Source organism: Urtica dioica, chromosome 10 (genome assembly GCF_054948205.1).
Source record: "Urtica dioica subsp. dioica isolate 48M chromosome 10, U.dioica_male_clone48M_v1_H2, whole genome shotgun sequence".
Lineage (NCBI taxonomy): Eukaryota > Viridiplantae > Streptophyta > Magnoliopsida > Rosales > Urticaceae > Urtica > Urtica dioica.
The window spans coordinates 4,791,500-4,810,122 of record NC_142765.1 but is presented as its reverse complement, the minus strand read 5'-3'; the positions used below and the strand labels follow the sequence as shown (position 1 = coordinate 4,810,122).

The 18,623-nt window shown below is 32.6% G+C and overlaps 2 protein-coding genes across 2 annotated transcripts; both read left to right on the top strand.

Annotated features, from left to right (window-relative positions):
* The first annotated feature begins 2,044 nt into the window (after positions 1–2,044).
* LOC149383191 (protein MICRORCHIDIA 4-like) lies at positions 2,045–7,889 on the top strand. The gene is made up of 19 exons (XM_089628983.1): positions 2,045–2,524; positions 3,548–3,622; positions 3,713–3,747; positions 3,840–3,918; positions 4,028–4,120; positions 4,215–4,299; positions 4,614–4,689; positions 4,854–4,982; positions 5,103–5,201; positions 5,279–5,380; positions 5,472–5,633; positions 5,718–5,813; positions 5,951–6,002; positions 6,084–6,195; positions 6,288–6,352; positions 6,476–6,848; positions 6,926–7,013; positions 7,170–7,292; positions 7,378–7,889. The coding sequence occupies exons 1-19, from the start codon at positions 2,167–2,169 to the stop codon at positions 7,456–7,458; spliced, it is 2,283 nt and encodes a 760-aa protein (XP_089485109.1). The 5' UTR covers positions 2,045–2,166; the 3' UTR covers positions 7,459–7,889.
* Positions 7,890–14,238: 6,349 nt separating this feature from the next.
* On the top strand, positions 14,239–16,014 carry LOC149383190 (TPD1 protein homolog 1-like). The gene is made up of 3 exons (XM_089629458.1): positions 14,239–14,320; positions 14,430–14,516; positions 15,663–16,014. Exons 1-3 carry the CDS (start codon positions 14,248–14,250, stop codon positions 16,001–16,003), a joined length of 501 nt encoding a protein of 166 aa, XP_089485584.1. The 5' UTR covers positions 14,239–14,247; the 3' UTR covers positions 16,004–16,014.
* The last annotated feature ends 2,609 nt before the right edge of the window (positions 16,015–18,623 follow it).

Below are 18,623 nucleotides of genomic sequence, written 5' to 3'. Positions count from 1 at the left end.
TATAATTTATTGTGAGAAACAAATAATATAATAATTATGTTATTGATTGAGAATATCACATAGATATTCTAATATGAGAAGTAAATAAATATTAGATATGATTTAAATATTTTTTTTATTAAAGTATCTTGAATATATTTGATTTGTTCTATTCATAGAATAAATATCTCATATTAAATAGAAGAAGATCAATTGAAATAAAGTACATGCGTATTCTATTTGAGGTAAGCTTGAACCTATAAATAGGGGCTTGATGTAGTGGAAAAATCGCCCATCATAGTGTCTTCCACTCTTGGAATTTGCATCCCTCCATCTCCTTCGTGTTGTCGAATTTTTCCTCTTTCTCGGAATTGAGAAATTCGTCCATACCATTTATCAAAGAAAGAAAGAATTATTCTGACATCTTGTCGGAATAATTAGCGAGTAAAGAGTTCGTCCACACCTTGGTGTTGTCGAATTTTTCCTCTCTCTCCTTGGTGTTGTCGAATTTACCTCTTTCTCGGAATTGAGAAATTCGTCCATACCATTTCTCAAAGAAAGAAAGAATTATTCTGACGCCTTATTGGAATAATTTGTGAGTAAAGAGTTTGCCCACACGTTGGTCTCTATCCTTCCGGAGATTACATCTTGGAAGATTATAGTATCGATCAACCTGAGCAACCGAAAAATCGACGATCTAAGAACGAAGAGCAATCGAGGAATCCGAGAAGTAATGATATCCAAAAGCTAGGAGCGCGGAGGATCTGTAGCTGAGCCTAAAAGTATGTCACTAAAATCCTCTTATGGTATTGTGTTTACTATGATTGCTCAAATATTAGATCTGTTGTTGAATGATTTTAGTATCCTGATAATTATTGTTGAAGTTAAAGATTAGCGATTGTTCGCGTTTTCTTCTATTTCGCATTTGTAAACATATTGTAGGGTTAAAAGATTGGTTAATCAATAAAAATTCTTGAAATGATCGTCCGTGTTCAATACATGTGAACCGTAACTAACCATTTGTGAAAGTAATTTATCCATCCACTGGTTTTGGAGCGTTTGTTCGTGTCTGATACCACACCAATTTTCGAATATGTAAAAAAAAATTACGAAAAAATTATTAATGGTTAAATAACTTTAAAAAATATCATTTAGATTTCAGTGGACTTATGGAGAGCATTCCCACAAAGTCCAAATGATCTATGTGGTATGGTATGTACCATATGGTACATTAAGTCTTAAATTTTGTTTGATTTAGCAAGTTAAGTTGGTATTTACCGAATTGAATAAAAATAAGATTTCAAGTTAAGTCTTATATTCTTTAAGTCTTATATTCTTCTTAGAATACTATATCTTATATTTATTATGATATCAAAATAAGATCAAATCAAATCAAATCAAATCAAATTAAATTAAGTGAATATTTGATTATATTTTATTTTATGCAATTGAAAAAGTATAAATAAAGTGCTAGGGTTAGATGAAAAATTGATCAAATTCAACTTGGATGTGCTAAGGCTCGAATTTTCTCTCTTTGACCATCATTCTTTTTGAAAAGAGAATTACTCCGAGCAAAAGAGTTGACTCATACATTCATTCTAGTTCATCTGCAGAACAATTTGAAGACTAAGGCGTCGATTGTCACACATAGTACGAAGAACACGAAAAACGTTCACATCTGAGATTTAAAATCGTCACGAGCAAGAGGGAGCGTAGGAGATTCGTAATTATTTTCTCGTATTTCTAATTAATTGTCATATAATCGTTTTAATATTACTTTTATTTCGCAGTCAAATCAAAAGTAGAGAATTTAAACCTTGGATTAATCGTATTTTTTTGAATGGTAAAAATGACTAATTCATCTAATTCGAAGTTGTTTCATGTTTTTACTAGATTTCATTCAGTAATATAGAAATCTCAACATATTTAACCATCTGAAACGTGAATTTTCGAACTTGTGTTTCGCAGTCTTGTGTAGCCCCGGTCATTAATCCAAACGTTGCTTCTCATAAGTAAATAGATTAGAAATATAAATATTTTTGAAAAGGAATATTTAAGAGACATTCGGTTCTTTTCCACATGCAAAAATCGGTTCCCAAAAGGAAAATTTCAAAATATTTTCGAGACATTTCGTAACGAAAATTGATAGCTCAACTTCAAGTCTTCAACGTATTGCCGGTTTCAGCAATGGCGACTCTGGTGAAGAAAGAACCCGAAGAGGCTTCATCGAGCCAAGTTAGGGCACGAAACGACGGCGAACAGTCGCAACAACACAAGGTTGAGTTTCCATCGGTAATCGATATCTGTAGCAGCAGCGACGATTCGGCTTCCGATTCCGATCCCGACCAAGACGATGCCGTTTCCGGCGGAGCGAGCAAGAAGCGGAAGCTGAGCGACGCCGGTGCCGAAGCTGTTTTGCCGCTCGGAGTTTTCGTTCCTCCGGCGCCGTTGATGACGGTTGCGCCGGTGACGCAAGGAAGCAAGCAGTTTTGGAAGGCCGGAGATTACGAAGGCGCTCCGTGTGGAAATTGGGAGCCTTCTTCAGGTAATGTCGATTGTTCTGTTTAATTGCCGATAATGTGTAGTGGAATTAGGAAAGAAAGTTCGATCATTGTTAATTATGTTTGTTGTTAGTTCACGAAAGAACTATAGATGCTTTTATTGGTTGATTCTTGAGAAAATTAATTCAGATTTTTATTGAGCAATGCTTATATTTTGGAAGAGAAGTTATGGTTGTAGTGAGTTTGGGATTGAAATAGTTGATGTTCAAGAGAGTTTATCAAGTGTTTTGACTCATGAAGTAAATTGGCAGTTGAAGAATTGATTTAGTAAGAAGTTATAGATTTTAATTACATTGCATGCTTGATTTCCAAGTAATGTTGAGGAACTGAGATAAGAAGCTAGAAAAGGAAATTTGCAGTTCAGAGTATTTCTAAGAGATAGTCATTGATAGATTCTTTGAACTTGGATGCTTAAAAATGAAATTGATTTTTACTAATTAATTTTTTTTTCCCTTTATGATATGTTTAGATTGCATCGAATCAAAGAATCTTTGAAGCAAAAAGAAAAAAGTAAAAAAAAAGAAAAGAAAAAAAGAATGAAAGAACGTACCTGACATTTGACCATGCTGGGTAGTTCTTAAAACTGACAGTACTGTAATGGTGTGTAGTTTGCCAATTATAGACATCTGTACTAATGAAAATCATCTGGTCTCCACATGAAATCAGCAGATTCACAATTTGAAGAGCTATATTGCGTGCTTTGCAGATTTAATATACATAGAATGAATTAATTTTTTTTTACCCTTAAATCAGGTTTCTTTGGCTACAGTTGGAGTATTTGACTGAGATTATGAGTCATAAAACTGTTGGCTTTATGTTTCTTTAGCTTTGTGGCTGTTGGCTTTGTTTTTCCCATGGCTTTCGCATTTATTTGTTTATTCCTTGTAAAGCTATATGAAATGAAACTTTAGCTTTCCTGAAGATGAAGTGTGTGCAAAATATACCATTTTTCTGGGGTGCTGCTTATATCTCATTGCCTATTTGGTGGTTTCCATTTAAAATTGTAGGTGGGATCGATCATGTTAGGGTTCATCCAAAGTTTCTCCATTCAAACGCAACCAGTCATAAATGGGCTCTTGGAGGCAAGTTAAATAATACGGAAATATGAAGTAGTCGGACTCGGATAAGATATGCCTCTTATGCTAATTTCTCGTTCGATTTATTTTATGCAGCTTTTGCTGAGCTACTGGACAACGCATTGGACGAGGTATTCATGAAATATGCACAGAGCTTTGTTGTACTAGTAGATCTCCATTTTTGGAGTTCTTGTAATGATACTAAAGTGTTTTTTGAAATCAGGTCTGCAACGGCGCTACGTTTGTTAATTTAGATATGGCTGTAAATAAGAAGGATGCAAGCAAAATGTTGCTGATTGAAGGTGGGTTTACCTGTGACTTAGAATCCTTGTTGCGTGCTTTATCTTCAAAATTATGCTTTTATCTTCACGGCTTTTGACGGATATTGTGTATTTCGATTTTATAATGCAGATGATGGTGGTGGGATGGATCCTGATAAGATGCGCCATTGCATGTCTCTTGGGTATTCTGCAAAAAGCAAAATGGCACACACCATTGGCCAATGTATACTTTTTTTTATGCCAAGCAGTTGTTATTTTATATCATAATTACTTTTCCCTCGCAGTTGATTAATTTATTTTTCTTATGGTATATGCAGATGGAAATGGTTTTAAAACTAGTACCATGAGGCTTGGAGCAGATGTTATTGTGTTTTCACGTTGTGAGGGACGGGATGGAAAAGGGTTTGTACTTATACAATATTCTTTTTTTAATTCACCGTTTACTTGTGAACTTAAGTTATTGTACCTTCATCCGTGGTCATGCTTACGATTTATTTTCCAGTACTAAAACTATTGTTTTCCACTCTTGCCTGATCTTGTAAATGAAAGCGTGATGGACTCAGATTATTACTTTTGCTAAATGAGTATGTGCGATCAAAATATGGATTAGTATAGCTAGACTTTCATCAGCGAACCTTATTTTGAGACGTTTTAAGTATCTTTGCTTGTCCGGTTTAATATTCAAGACTAATCTTGACATATCTATATTTTTTCAGCCCAACTCAGAGCATTGGACTACTATCCTATACATTTTTGAGGAGCACCGGGAAGGAAGATATTGTAGTTCCCATGGTAATGAAACTAATATATCATAGTTTCTGAATTGGCAATAACGCCGATTCTTGATTTCTTTAGAATTGGACATAACAGATTTTGGATTATGATTTCTGTTTACTGTTAAAAGATGTCTTTATTGATTATTATAATTGTATTTCTTGCATGATTTAAACCGTTAGCTTGACTATGAAAGTGGAGGAGGAGAATGGAGAAAGATAATTCGAACTTCTCTGGGTGATTGGAACAAAAACTTGGAAACTGTAGTTCAATGGTCTCCATTCGCCAGTGAAGCGGAGCTTCTTCTCCAGGTGATTGCAACTTTGATTTGTGATGAAGCATATTTTCTGTGGATTTGAAAAACGAACTAAGATTCTTGTTGTTGTCTAGTAATCCCAGTTCCTTGATCTCATTGTTTTATCTACTTGCAGTTTAGCATGATGAAAGATCATGGAACACGGATAATAATATACAATCTGTGGGAAGATGATCAGGGACTTTTGGAGCTTGATTTTGATAGTGATCCTGAGGTACAGTAGAACAACAATTCTCGTAGTTTAAATTTTTTTTTTTTTTTAACAATTATGCCTGGTTTATCATATTTCAGGATATTCAAATTAGAGGGGTCAATCGAGATGAGAAAAATATACAAATGGCTAAAAAGTACCCCAATTCTCGACACTTCTTGACTTACAGACACTCAATGAGGGTATATCAATTTATAATCCACTTTCCTTGTATTATTGCCCGATGCATCATCATCTAAATCTTATTATTCTATTTTACGTTCCTCATTCCAGAGTTATGCATCAATACTCTATCTGAGACTTCCTCCGGGCTTCCGAGTTATTCTTCGAGGAAAGGATGTTCAGCACCACAACATAGTTAATGATATGATGCATTCTGAGATGGTTAAATATAGACCACAACCTGGTGCTGACGGGATACCTAAAGACATAAGTGTACTCTTCTGCATTTTTTCTTTTATTTAAAAAAATTCCTTCGCATTTGGCGTGATTCTAATTTAACATTTCATTTTTATTCAGATGAGCGCTGAAGTTACCATTGGGTTTGTGAAAGATGCAAAATTTCATATCGATGTTCAAGGATTCAATGTTTATCATAAGAACCGGCTGATTAAGGTATGTTTATCTCTAATACCTCATTGTCAAGTGTAATGGTAGTGTGATTATTATTATTATTATTATTATTTTACGTACACTACCGAAACTTAATGGGACAACAAACCTTGCTTCATATTCATTTATAATTTTTACAGCCATTTTGGAGACTTTGGAATGCTGCTGGAAGTGATGGTCGTGGAGTTATAGGTGGTTTTTCGGATTCAACGCGCGTGGATTCCGATTATTAATTGAATATCAATTCCAGATGCTCATAATTTTCCTATGCAGGTGTATTGGAAGCCAACTTTGTTGAACCGGCCCATGATAAGCAGGGATTTGAGCGCACAACAGCTCTTGGAAGACTCGAGGCGCGATTGGTACAGATGCAAAAAAATTACTGGTTAGAAACCTTTCATCTTTTACCTTTTATTTCACTTCCAAGTGTCGTATGTTTCTTTTAACCGCCTGATTACTAATGTCTACTCTATATAGGAGATCTAAATGTCATCAAATTGGCTATGCTCCAAGACATAAAGTCACTAATGGTTCCGATAGAGGTATGGTTCTTCTAGCTTTGGATTTTGTATTTATTTTTTTTATTATTTTAATTTTTTTTTGGTGTCGGTGTTAACTGTCATGTCATGTCCTTGATATAATTTACATGTCCCGGAATTGTGTAGAAGCTTCTCCGGATTATCTTCCCTCGAGTTCAGCCAAGAAGAGTGGTACTAACACAAGCTACAAAACGCCCACCCCTATCTCAAGCAAAAGCCACGTGAACTCTCATCAGAAGCATCAAGGAGAGAGTTCGGAGAGATCTTCACCAGCAAGTGGATATGCACAGCGTGTGTCTAACGGATTTGGGAGCGGAATGAAGACGACCCCGGTATTCTTGAGGAAACCAAGTCCTGCACAGAACATTAGTGATGACGATGATGATGATGATGTTGATACTCCAACGCCCGCTAAACAAAAATTAAATGGAAGCAGTTTCAAGCCATGCCGTGAAACCAGCCGAAATTTCTCTTCGGGTTCGGAGAAAGAAGATGAGAGGTTAATTTCTTCAAACCAACCCTGGAAGTTTAAGCTACTTTATATATACACATCTTGATTTTGCTGTTTCGTTGTAGGTTGAAGAAATCGGAAGGACAATTATTGGCCGACTTGGTGCAAGAACTACAGGCTGAAAAAGACAAGTGCAAGTTGCTTGCAGCTCAAGTATGTACTCTTCTTTACTTTTCCGTTTAGAGGACTTGAAACTCATTTTTAGAGACCATACTTTGAGGACTCATCTACATATTTTTATTTAAAAATGGTCAATGATTTATTTTTGGGGTGTTCAAATTATTTAATCTATTGCTGTATTCTCATCAGCTTGACGAAGCGAACCAAAAGATCACGGAATTGAACGAGGAACAGGAAAAGCTCATAGAGATCATCTCCGAGGAAAGAGAACGACGAGACTCCGGGGAGTTAAATCTGAGAAACAAACTACAGGTATTAAATCATTCCAACGAACATAGTTCATTTCGGGCATGTTTTTATTCACTTTTTTTTTTAATTACAAAATTACTTTGTGTAGGAGGCTTCTACTACGATCGAGGAGTTGCGTGTGAAGATAAGGGCTTTGGAAAGATCAAAGTCATCTGTCAGAAGAGCATAATTGTCTTGTTTATAGACGTTTGACTCAGTAATTGGTATGAAACTCTTTGGAATCCCAGTTTTGAGAGATTGTTTAGGTTCAACAAAAAAATCGGGTGTTTGGGATTCCTAATCATTTAGACGGAATGCTGTGATCAGTTAGTTTCTCTGAGTACAATCACTATAAGAACCATTTTAATTTTTGGGTAGTCGACTAAAATAGTTACGTGCCATAAGATGTTTAAATAACTGAGAGGCTTAAATAGGGTTCTTTTGCCTTTTTATTTTATTTTATCAAGTATTGTTTTTACAAGAATGGATTGTTCATATCATATCATGTAAATCCCTACCCTCTCTATCTTATGTAAATGACTAGTGTGCTGTACTATCTTAACGTAACGAGTCTTATTTAGTTGGTTGATAAGAGTATATGAATTTTCTCTTATTGTTCCATTTCTTTTCTTTTTTCATTTATGACTTGATTTGATTTCACTTTCTAGAGCCAGAATTGATTAGCTGTTGTCGATGAGATAGATTTTGAGCCATAAAGAATGGCCAGTGAAGCTTCTGGTTTCACTGCAACATAAGAATTTATTTATTTACTAAAAGTTGTGTGAAGATAATGGCCATAAACAGTGTAACCAAAGTGAACTCTTAGGGAAAGTGCATTTACAACGAGTTTGTTCTTTCTTTGTCTGGTCTTTCTCACGAAGTTAGAGGAGGCCAGACAATACAAGTTGACTATATTATCAAATTTACCTAATTTCACTTAGAAATAATATTAAAAAAAAAAAACAACAACAACACTACGAATGTTGAAAGTGAAAAAGTATAATAAATGGATAATAAATAAATGTTAACTTTGAACCTGCAGAACAATTTGTGGGATACGTGGAAACATCCTAAAAGGGAAAAGACCCCAATTCAGTGAAGGAGACATATACCTTTGGAGGGAAAAGGAGTCAAGAAAGTATTGGAATTTGGAAAATACTTTATTTGTTATAAACTAGTAAAATGGACTTGAGAATTTAAACTCACAAAGAAATACAAATATAATTAATAAAAACAAATTTAATTGTGTGTAAGAAATTTTCTTTTTTAGGGGGATAAATACAATTTTAAAAATTGGCATGTCTCCACCTGCCTTCGCTTGGGAGTCCCACTGCCATTCTCAATTTACAACCTTTCATTAAAAATATATATATATATATATATATATATATATATATATATATATATATATATTCATAATTTCGCTAAACTTATTAATCGGAATTTAGGTTAAAATTAATTTTGAGTTTTGTAAATGACTAAGCCAATTCAAACCTAATAATTTCATTCTGTCATACGTTTCAAATTTTTTTGATTTATAGCCATTATGCTTATGTGTCACATTGTTTATACCATTTTTACCCTTATTAATTAGTTAATATAATTTATTTTGGAAATTAATAAAATCTAATTTATTATTCAAAATCCCTAATTAGTAGGATCTCAGTTATCTCTCTATCTCTCTCTCTCTCTCTCTATTTTTCATGTTCACCCTCTTTCTCTCTCTCTCGCTCTCTCTCTCTCTCCTCTCTCTCGTCACATTTTTTTAGCCATGGACAAATGTCAAAATAATAAAAACCGCAGTTAATAATCGTTAATAACTGTTAATAGGTTTCTGCTTTAACTAATAGTCGGTAATAACTGTTGTAAAACCTATTAACAGTTATTACCGACTATTAACTGCGAGATGCTATTTTTTTAACCTTTGTTATGGCTAAAAAATGTAATAGAGAGAGAGAGAGAGAGTATTTAGGTATAAATAAATTATTTTCATTTAATTTATTTTTGGTAAAGAATTAGGGGAAAAAATAAGGGTAATTATGTCTTGTTGCATCAAAGATTGGCTAATTATCAAATATTACTAAAACGTTGGCTATTTCACAATTTTAAGTTTTAAAAAGGCTAATAAGTTAGAGCGCCCATTAATTTTTTAGAGCTAGTTTTAACTGAGTAATTTTTGTTACAAAGTAACTACTTTTTCGTTATTTGACCAAAATGTTTATCTTTTTAGGTGGGAGATTTTTCATTGCGAATATTTTATTATATATTTTTGTTCTTATATTTCTTAGAACTTATATCATTATTTTTTATTTTACTGACATGAAGGAAGATAGTTTTTATGTTCTAGAAAAAAGAGAGAGTGAGACATACATATGTTAATTTACATAACGTATTGCTATTTATAAGCGCGACACATCAGCGTGTGGGTCTCGTCTAATACGAAGAAAGAGATATATGTTTTAAAAAGAAAAAAAAAAAGAGCGAGACATAAATATGTTACTTTATATAATATATTACCATTTATCAGTGCGACGCGTCAGCATACTCACACGTGTAAATCTCATCGGGACTAAGTATATTAGCGCATTGATATATTACTTCTGTAGTGTATGATTTTAGGTTTTTATGTGTAGGAGATCATCTCTTTATTTTGATTTTTTTTTTTCTTTTTTTAACTACTATGAATGACCAAAAATAAAGATACCATGTAATCATTTCGTCAATGATTAAAAAAACAAATACGAAAAGAAATCATTGTAAATCAAATGATGATAAATCACTTTCATCAATGATTCACACAGTATCCTAATTTCTAACACTTTCATCAAATGTTTCATACCGTATTTTAATTTCTAAATAGTAAAAATATCATTAATATTTTCGCATGCTAAGACATAAATACATCCACCTAGTTGATGATATAGTTCAAGCAAAGTCGGCTTTTCATATTGAAGATCCCGTGACTACATTTATATCTTATTTGGAAATATCCAACTAAATCATTTTATATTTTGTACACATGTCATACGTATCATACATATGTAGTATTAAGCTAAAATTAGAATGTCAATTCATGTATTAATACAAATCGAAGAAAGTTTGTGGAGAACATGATCCCAAAGCTTCACTATGGGATCTTCATAAATATTTAACTATGAATCTAAAAAATAAGTATGGCCTCAATCATGCCTTTTATAGCAAGTTTGAGTTGCGGTTAAGTTGCATCTTCCAATTTTACGAGTAAATAAAAAAAATTAAGATAATCGATTAACGGATAAATTGCATATTCTCTGATAAACTGACAACTATTTAGAAATAAATATAAGAAAATACATATATGTATGTTAAAAATAAACATCCAAATTTACAATTAATAATTTACAGTTCTTTACATTATCAAAATAAGAAATAATAAATAATAGTTGTTGATGTCATTTTCGAGTCTCAACAATCACGAAGAAAGCAAAATGAATATTATGTCTCAATAATAGTTGTTGATTTTTGATGGTCACGTTCTGAACTTGTAATAAATATCGTTTATTAGTTGTTTACATCGTCTCGTTGAAATAGGCTTTGGTGATCATTGAACTTTTATGGTCCAATGTCGAATTGTTTAATGAGGTCGAACTCTACCCCGCTATAGTAATGTGCTAATATTCAATCCTATAATAGTTCAATAGAAACTTATGTGAAAAGGTGATACAAAATGTTTAAGTGTTCACTTTTTGGAGTTAATAATATTATTATATATAAATAATGATAAAGATATGTATGAGTATGACTATATGTGTACCGCTTATCGGAAGTCGCGTGTAAAATATTTACTAATAGGTAAATACTAGTTACCGTGGGAATCACAATGCTTTATTTGCTTGATTTTAAAAAAATCAAAATATAGGTTTATTTAATTTTTAAATCTAAACGTTAATTGTTGTTTGGTAAAACGGTTTTGAGTTTGACATGTCTAGCCACATACTTTAATTAGTTTGATGTTTGTTGCAACTTATCACAGTAATTTTAGATTAATGTTTGTAGGAATAATTAAAAAATAAACACAATAAATGATAATTGATATCTTTTATATTATAAACATATTGAAGATAAAATGACAGGAATAATATTTTAAAAGTTCATTATTTTAGGATGTTTTAAATTCTTTTTTAAGAGTACAGTTTTTTATTTAAGCTGTAAACAATTTTTTTATAAATAAAATGGTAAATTATAAATAAAGCTTTTGACGCCCAAAAAAAACAAACAAATTTTAATTTTTTTTATAAACATAAAAAAAATTGTTTATAACTTGAAATTTTTTTTTTTTTTTGCGATAAAATAGAAAATATATTCCTTAGTTAATTAATATATATTCATTTTATATTTATTTTTATTGCGCAAATGCTTCTCAACAAATAATTTAGCAATTTTCTTAATAAATGTCGCTTTTGAAGGCTATTAATTACCAAAACATTTTGAAATCACTCGAGGAATGGATTTTTTATTTGGAACTCTAGCAAAGTAGTCATTTTGAAACTTTGTATTTTCAATATAGTTAACGTATAAAAACTTTTAAAGATATAGCCAATGTGATGACGTGTCAGTAGTTATTACTAATCAAAATTTCGTTTTTGGCCTTCACTAAGATATACCGTTCTTTTCTTCAAAATTTGAGATCAATTTTATACATTAAATTCAAATAATCAGTTTTTTTTTCCCATAATCATAGGCAATCGGCTAGTAATTGACTTTGAATTTAATATGCGATTTTTTTACGTGAAAACAATCTCTCTCTCTCTCTCTCTCTCTCTCTCTCTCTCTCTCCATTTTCGGATCCAAAAGAGCAAAACTTCCTTTGATGTGTGAATGAAACGTATGAACTTTTCCCAAAATCGTGTACCATCAACAAAAAACCCAGAAAAAATATGAAAAATAAGATGAAGACGAATAATGAATGAATATTAACAAATATTTACGATTATTTACCAAACAGAAACCCAAAAACTTTGGAATCCGATAAATTATAAACATATATTTACATTTATTAACTTAATGTGATTCATAAAAAAACACTAGAAAACCATCTAAACCCATAAAACAAATCTTCTTTCGATCTTTTTTTTTATTCTATTTTTTGTGTGGAGAAAAACGCTCATAATTTGATTTTTAATTGCAAATCAACATATATTCAATATACGTAATTGCTAAAAAACATGAAACAATCAAATAATTAATGAAAAATGATATCAAATAATCGGTTATTAAATCGCTTTTCTAGAAAAAAAAAAAAAACTGAATATAAAGGTGATACGTTTAAATTCACGTTGAAAGACACGATTGGAAACTATTTTTTGTCACGTCACTTTTTTGGTTACATATTTATGATTTTTTAAACTTTGGCTATTTCAAAAAAGTAATATTTGAGGTGGTCTAGTTCTTTACAATTATTATTTTTTTTTTTCTGTTGCTGTTTTTCTTTTCGCATTTGTCATTATTTTTATGTTTTACAAAATTTGTGTTACTTACCTTGGCTTTACGCAATTTAAATTCCACTTTTATTTCATGTTCCAATAATGAATGTGTAACTTCATAAAATCAAACGATTCGCTTTGGAGAAGCAAAGAGGATTTAATTAATATTGGCAAGTTACAAAGTAAAAAAAATAATGCTTGCACGTCTATCTAGAAAGAAAAAAAAAATGAAATCGTTCAAATGGTGGGTATTCTTAATTCCATCGGAAGATACTTATTTCTCCAAAAAAACAAAACAAAACAAAACAAAACCGGAAACCATAAACATCATTAGTTAAATACCCACACGTGCATATTAACAACACCTTAATTAATTAACTCACACAACAAAATCCACAAAATCGAAACATTCCCTTTTAACGCCAAAACCCAAAAACAAAACACACACAGAAAAAGGGAACGAGGAATTAAAAAAAAAAAAAAAAACTATATATACCCTCCCAAACACACCTTCGTCACCACGAAACACAGATCAAACATCAACCAAGACCAAACCCTTATTATTCTCTGCAAACAATTCCTAAGGTAAAAACAATCTCTCTACAGATATGGATATATACGTATACATAATCACTTACATATCATTGTAGCGAATTAAATGTGCTTTGCTCCGCTGTGTTTGGTGTTTGTTTCGTCAAATTTAGATATCCCGTGGTTAGTTTCTGGTTCTATTTTGAGTTTTTATTTTTGTTATTCTTATCCGTGTTTGTTATGATTCTCTGGTAGTGGTGGTGGTAAAACGAACGATCTCTGCTCTGAACCGTGAATTCCTTCTTTTTTTTTTTCTTTGGTGGTTCGTTTTGTTAGCGAAAGAAAAAATTGAGTCATCGTGTTGTGTTACATACAGTACTGATCACGTACAAACAGTCGTACTGTATATCCCTGATTTCTCTCTCTCTCTCTCTCTCCCTCACTTTTGTTTCTCTTATCGCTAAGCTTAAGCAGTAAATCTCGCTGCCATGACTTTCTTCGATCAAACATTTCTCTCTCTTCCCGTTTCGGAAATCGGTCTTCTTATTTATTCTTCGTTTTTCGCGATTCTCGAAATGAAGTGATTTATTTTTTTCTTTTTCATTCGAGAGCTGCTTCTTTGAGGAATTGTTGCGTTTTTCTGGTAAAATCATTATTTTATGCGTATGTTGATTTTTGCTTATTTTCGAAGATCTCTTTCTCGTCTCGTACAGATACAGTGAAGTGAGAGTCTAGAGACCTATAAACCCTAACTTTCTCAGATTTTTTCTTCTTTTTTATGATTTGGTTCTGTGAATCGACGGCTATTTTGTTCGTTGACTGATTGATTGATTAACTTATTATTTTTTCTATTTATCCTATTATTCCTATACAAATTCGATTATGGATATCTCTATCTATATATCTCTGAATATCTCTCTCTCTCTCTAGAATCAGGTCTAGCTCGCGCCGAGTCACACACTGCTTTACATCGAGCTCGCTCAGCAATGGAACTGAGTCGCCACCGAGTCGCGGTAGTTTTAACCATCGGAGCACTAACATTACTCTCGTATTTCTCAGGTAAAAAATTACTCCATGTCTCCTTTTTCATTCTCTTTATTTATTGATCACTATTATAAATAAATAAAAAGCAAAATCTCTTTTCATTTCTTTTTGTTTTTTTTTACAGGATTTAATAATGAAAGCAGTTCCTCAGTGGAGACGAACAACAACAACGACTTACACTCTGAAACTCACCGCAAGCTTCTTGGTTTTGGTACGAAACAGTTTCTATCTCTGAAATTTTTATTTATTTAAATAAAAACAAAAAAGAGAATTTTGAACTTGTTAAAATAATTTATTTCCAGCTGATAGTGTATTTTAATAGGCAGTATTATTACTTTTGTCGTTGCTATTTGTTTACTGTTGCTTTTATGCTGCGAGAGAATTGTATGGCTCGTTTGAGCGACCAACTTTATATTTTTGGCGTCCAATTGTTTGGTAATGAAGGTCTGCGTATTGTAATGTTCTTAGCTCGGACGTGTTGTACGGTTTTTCTTTTTGGTCAGATTTGCACGCCCATTTCTCGTTGCTGCTGAAATGTGGACCCCATATATTATTAAATCGAAATGCTATATCTATAAATATCCTCCTTTTGGTTTTAGGGTGATCTTGAATAGTGTTTTTGTATTGGCATTTTAGGTGGGTTTGCATTTAGTCACACGGTGCTCTTAATTAATGAGACATAATCTCATTAGCCTTTTTTGGGTTTCAAACAATGTTTTGGTTTTAAGCAAAAGGCTCGGCTCGTGGCCTTTTGAAAACAACAACAACAGAATTATTTTGTAATTAAATGAATTCCTAACCTTTCCCAATTTCAAACTCTTTATATTAAATGAATGATAGATAGTAAAAGCATAATCTAGAGATAATAGGGAATGGAAAGCAAAAAGCACACGGTGAGTCATGGCCTCGTATAGACTATTGCATTAATTATTTGTCGAGTCTCTCTCTCTCTCTCTCTCTCTCTCAGTGAATCGCATTCCAAAAGTGTGTTTTGTTTCTGTCCATAAACACCTCACTCTATTGGATGATAATATATATATATAGAATTATATATGCTGTCTTTTACAATACGAGTGACGTTTTTCTTTTATATAAATCTGGCTGCAAAAGTATCATTATATAATTTAATACCCACATTTCCCTTTTCACTGTTTAATCAGTCTATTACGATGATATGATGTGAAATTGACCAAAAATCATAGAAATCTCTAACCAAAATTCAAAACCCATAATTACTCCGTTTAAAACCAACATGTTCATGATGGTGATGAGCGGCAGGTAGTAAAAAAAAGAAAAAAATTAATAGAATAATTATAATTTTGATGATTTGATATTTAATTTCTCATTTGTTTAACAGTGGCAGAACCGGAGAGGATTCGTGGAGAGCACTCAGCGAAGTGTGCGAAAGGTGACGTCATGATAAACCAGGGTCCAACGGTGTCGTTTCAGAGGGGAATTCCGTCGTTCACGGTGGAGATAATGAACCTCTGTTTCACCGGCTGCGACATCTCCAACATCCACGTCAAGTGCGGCAAGTTCAGCTCCAACAACCTCGTCAACCCGAAGCTCTTCAGACGCATAAACTACGACGACTGTCTGGTCAACGACGGTCAACCCTTAAAGCACGGCCAGCTCATCCACTTCGTCTACACCACCAGCTTCCAATTCCCACTCTCCGTCTCTTCCGTTAGCTGTTAGACACTAATTCACAAGTTTTTTTTTTTTTTTTTTTTTTTACCAATTTACCATTCATATAAAGCACCCAAAGCAGGATTATTATCTCATTTTCTTCTGGGGTGGGTAAGTTTTTTTTTTTTTTTTTTTTTTTTTTTTTTTTTTAAATGATGGTTCTGCTTTTTTGCTTTATATTTTGGGGTCGATTGTATACGTCGTCGTTTGGGGTTGGGTTTTATACTTGTAAATCGGACTACAGTCGCTGCACTATAGTAAGTGTGTTATATCTTATATGGTTATTCTTTTTCTTTTTGCCTCTCTACGGATGCAAGTTTTGTTCTGCGAGTATTTTGCTCGTTCGTACTACTTAATAATATCTCTCAGCCATAGAGTTTGTCTTGTCTCCATTGTTGTGGTAAAGTTCAGAATGGTTTTTTTTTTTTTTTTTTTGGCTTATAAGATAAATAAAAAATATTTAAAATATGTTTTTATTATATTTAGCTATAAAAGGGTCAGCAAGGAAATAGGAACTGGATCTGACTAGAATCAGTAACAAGGTAATTTTTTTTTTTGGCTGAAATTAACAACGTAATTGACAAAAGGATGAAATGCCTTTCAAAGAGATATTTATTTATTTGTAACTTGGTATGAAATGAAAAAAAAAAAAAATTATATATGCAAGAATGATTGAAAATAGCTACTTGAAACTAATAGATTAATAAAATAACCAAAGTTTTATGTTTGCCACATTTTTTGTTTTACAACGTCATTAAAAAAATTGAAGTTATATATCAAATTTTAACCACTTCTAAAAAATTTATTCACAAGGTATAAAATTATTGAAACTTAATACTTCACATTTTTTAAATCTTTTTTACTATTTTTCTCATTTTAGACCGCAATGTCCAAATCTTAGAAAGTGGTGTCCTAAATATTTACTGATACCAAAAAGAAAAGGAAACAAGGGCTAATTATATAATTTTGTGAAATCAATATTTATAAAATGTTTGAAAATCGCACGTCTCACCTCCTTCACGTGCAACCATTGAGCGTGTAAACCACCTCCAAGATTCAAGGTGTAATTGCTCTTCAAAATGTAATTACGCTCTCCAAATCAAGAAATCAAGACCAAGATAGTGCAATCATCATTCAAGGCATTTAATGCGTACTCTAATTAAATCGTGTCACGTCAGAAACCAATAACAACAAGACACATGGCAATGAATGACAAGGCAACTTCCCATTCTCTTCAGCACACGATCACTTCAAATAATACTCAATTAATTCCGAAAATAACCATTAATGTGTATAATATTTAGTTTTTGAGAAAATGGCGGCATAAATCACCAAACTCTTACAGTAGTTGCAGTTCAGTACTCAATCTTTTTTTTTGACGGCATAAATCACCAAACTATGGATAGTGTTGCACCGTTACTCTATTTGACAGTAAGTTTTGACGGAACTCCACGCGTCAAAATCGTGGTAATTTCATTCAACCACCAGTACATTGACTCTTTTAGTGTATTTATTATCAATTTATTTTACCACCACCAACAAATCATTTATTATTTTGAATCATTTTCTCGAAATATTGGTTTGGGGCTCTTTCCTCTGAAAATCGCGATCCCGAATCATTCTTCAGCCATGGAAGAGACATGCGATTGCGGCGATCTGGTGGGTGCTAGGGCATCGTGGACCAGCTTGAATCCTGGACGGAGGTTTTATGCTTGCTGGAAGAAAAAGGTAAGCGTTTTTTTTTTTTGTTTCTTTGAAGTTTGTAAATTAGGATTTTAACTACTATGAACGTTCTCAGGAAGAAGGTGGGTGCTCATTTTTTCGATGGAAAGACCCAGAAATGTGTGCCCGGTCTAAACAAATTATTCCTGGTTTGATCAGGAACAAGAATTCGTTAGAAGTGGAGATTGCGGCACTTCGAAGTCAGATTTTCAAGCTTCAAGTTGCGCTGGTTGTAATTGTACTCGGTGTAGGAGTTATTTACTTGCTCTGATGTGTTTTAGGTTTGAGATCTCTTTAGGTTTTAGTTTTGTTTGTCAAAAACTGTTCTGATGTGTAATGTTTTGAGGATATGGCTCGTAATGTCTTGAGGCTATGCCTTACGTTTGTAATTGTAATTCCATACTTGGCAATGAAAACTTCTTGTGTTGAAATACCGACTCTTTGATTATGTGATTCAAATCAGGTTTGAGATCTCTTTAGGTTTTAGTTTTGTTTGTCAAAAACTGTTCTGATGTGTAATTCCAGACTTGGCAATGAAAACTGTAATGTTTTGAGGCTATGCCTTACAAAAATGTTCCAAAACAGGTTCAAATTACAGGTTCAATCCAGGGTCAAATTACCAAATTACAGGTTCAAATTACAGGTTAAAAAATGTTCCAAAACAGGTTCAAATTACAGGTTCAATCCAGGGTCAAATTACAGGTTCAAAACAGGTTCAAATTATAGGTTCAAAAATGTTCCAAAACAGGTTCAAATTACAGGTTCAATCCAGGGTCAAATTACAGGTTCAAAACAGGTTCAAAAATGTTCCAAAACAGGTTCAAATTACAGGTTCAAAACAGGTTCAAAACAGGTTGAATCCTCAGTTCATTCTCATTCATTCTTCATTCAAATTACATGGTCATAT

What these genes read in the sequence shown, in the direction of transcription:
- LOC149383191 (XM_089628983.1), top strand. Translation starts at nt 2,167, where the DNA reads ATGGCGACTCTGGTGAAGAAAGAACCCGAAGAGGCTTCATCGAGCCAA. An exon ending in TCATAAATGGGCTCTTGGAG is followed by an intron (nt 3,623 to 3,712) that starts GCAAGTTAAATA and finishes TATTTTATGCAG; the next exon opens with CTTTTGCTGAGCTACTGGAC. An exon ending in AAGATATTGTAGTTCCCATG is followed by an intron (nt 4,690 to 4,853) that starts GTAATGAAACTA and finishes TTAAACCGTTAG; the next exon opens with CTTGACTATGAAAGTGGAGG.
- LOC149383190 (XM_089629458.1), top strand. Translation starts at nt 14,248, where the DNA reads ATGGAACTGAGTCGCCACCGAGTCGCGGTAGTTTTAACCATCGGAGCA. An exon ending in ATTACTCTCGTATTTCTCAG is followed by an intron (nt 14,321 to 14,429) that starts GTAAAAAATTAC and finishes TTTTTTTTACAG; the next exon opens with GATTTAATAATGAAAGCAGT. An exon ending in CCGCAAGCTTCTTGGTTTTG is followed by an intron (nt 14,517 to 15,662) that starts GTACGAAACAGT and finishes TTTGTTTAACAG; the next exon opens with TGGCAGAACCGGAGAGGATT.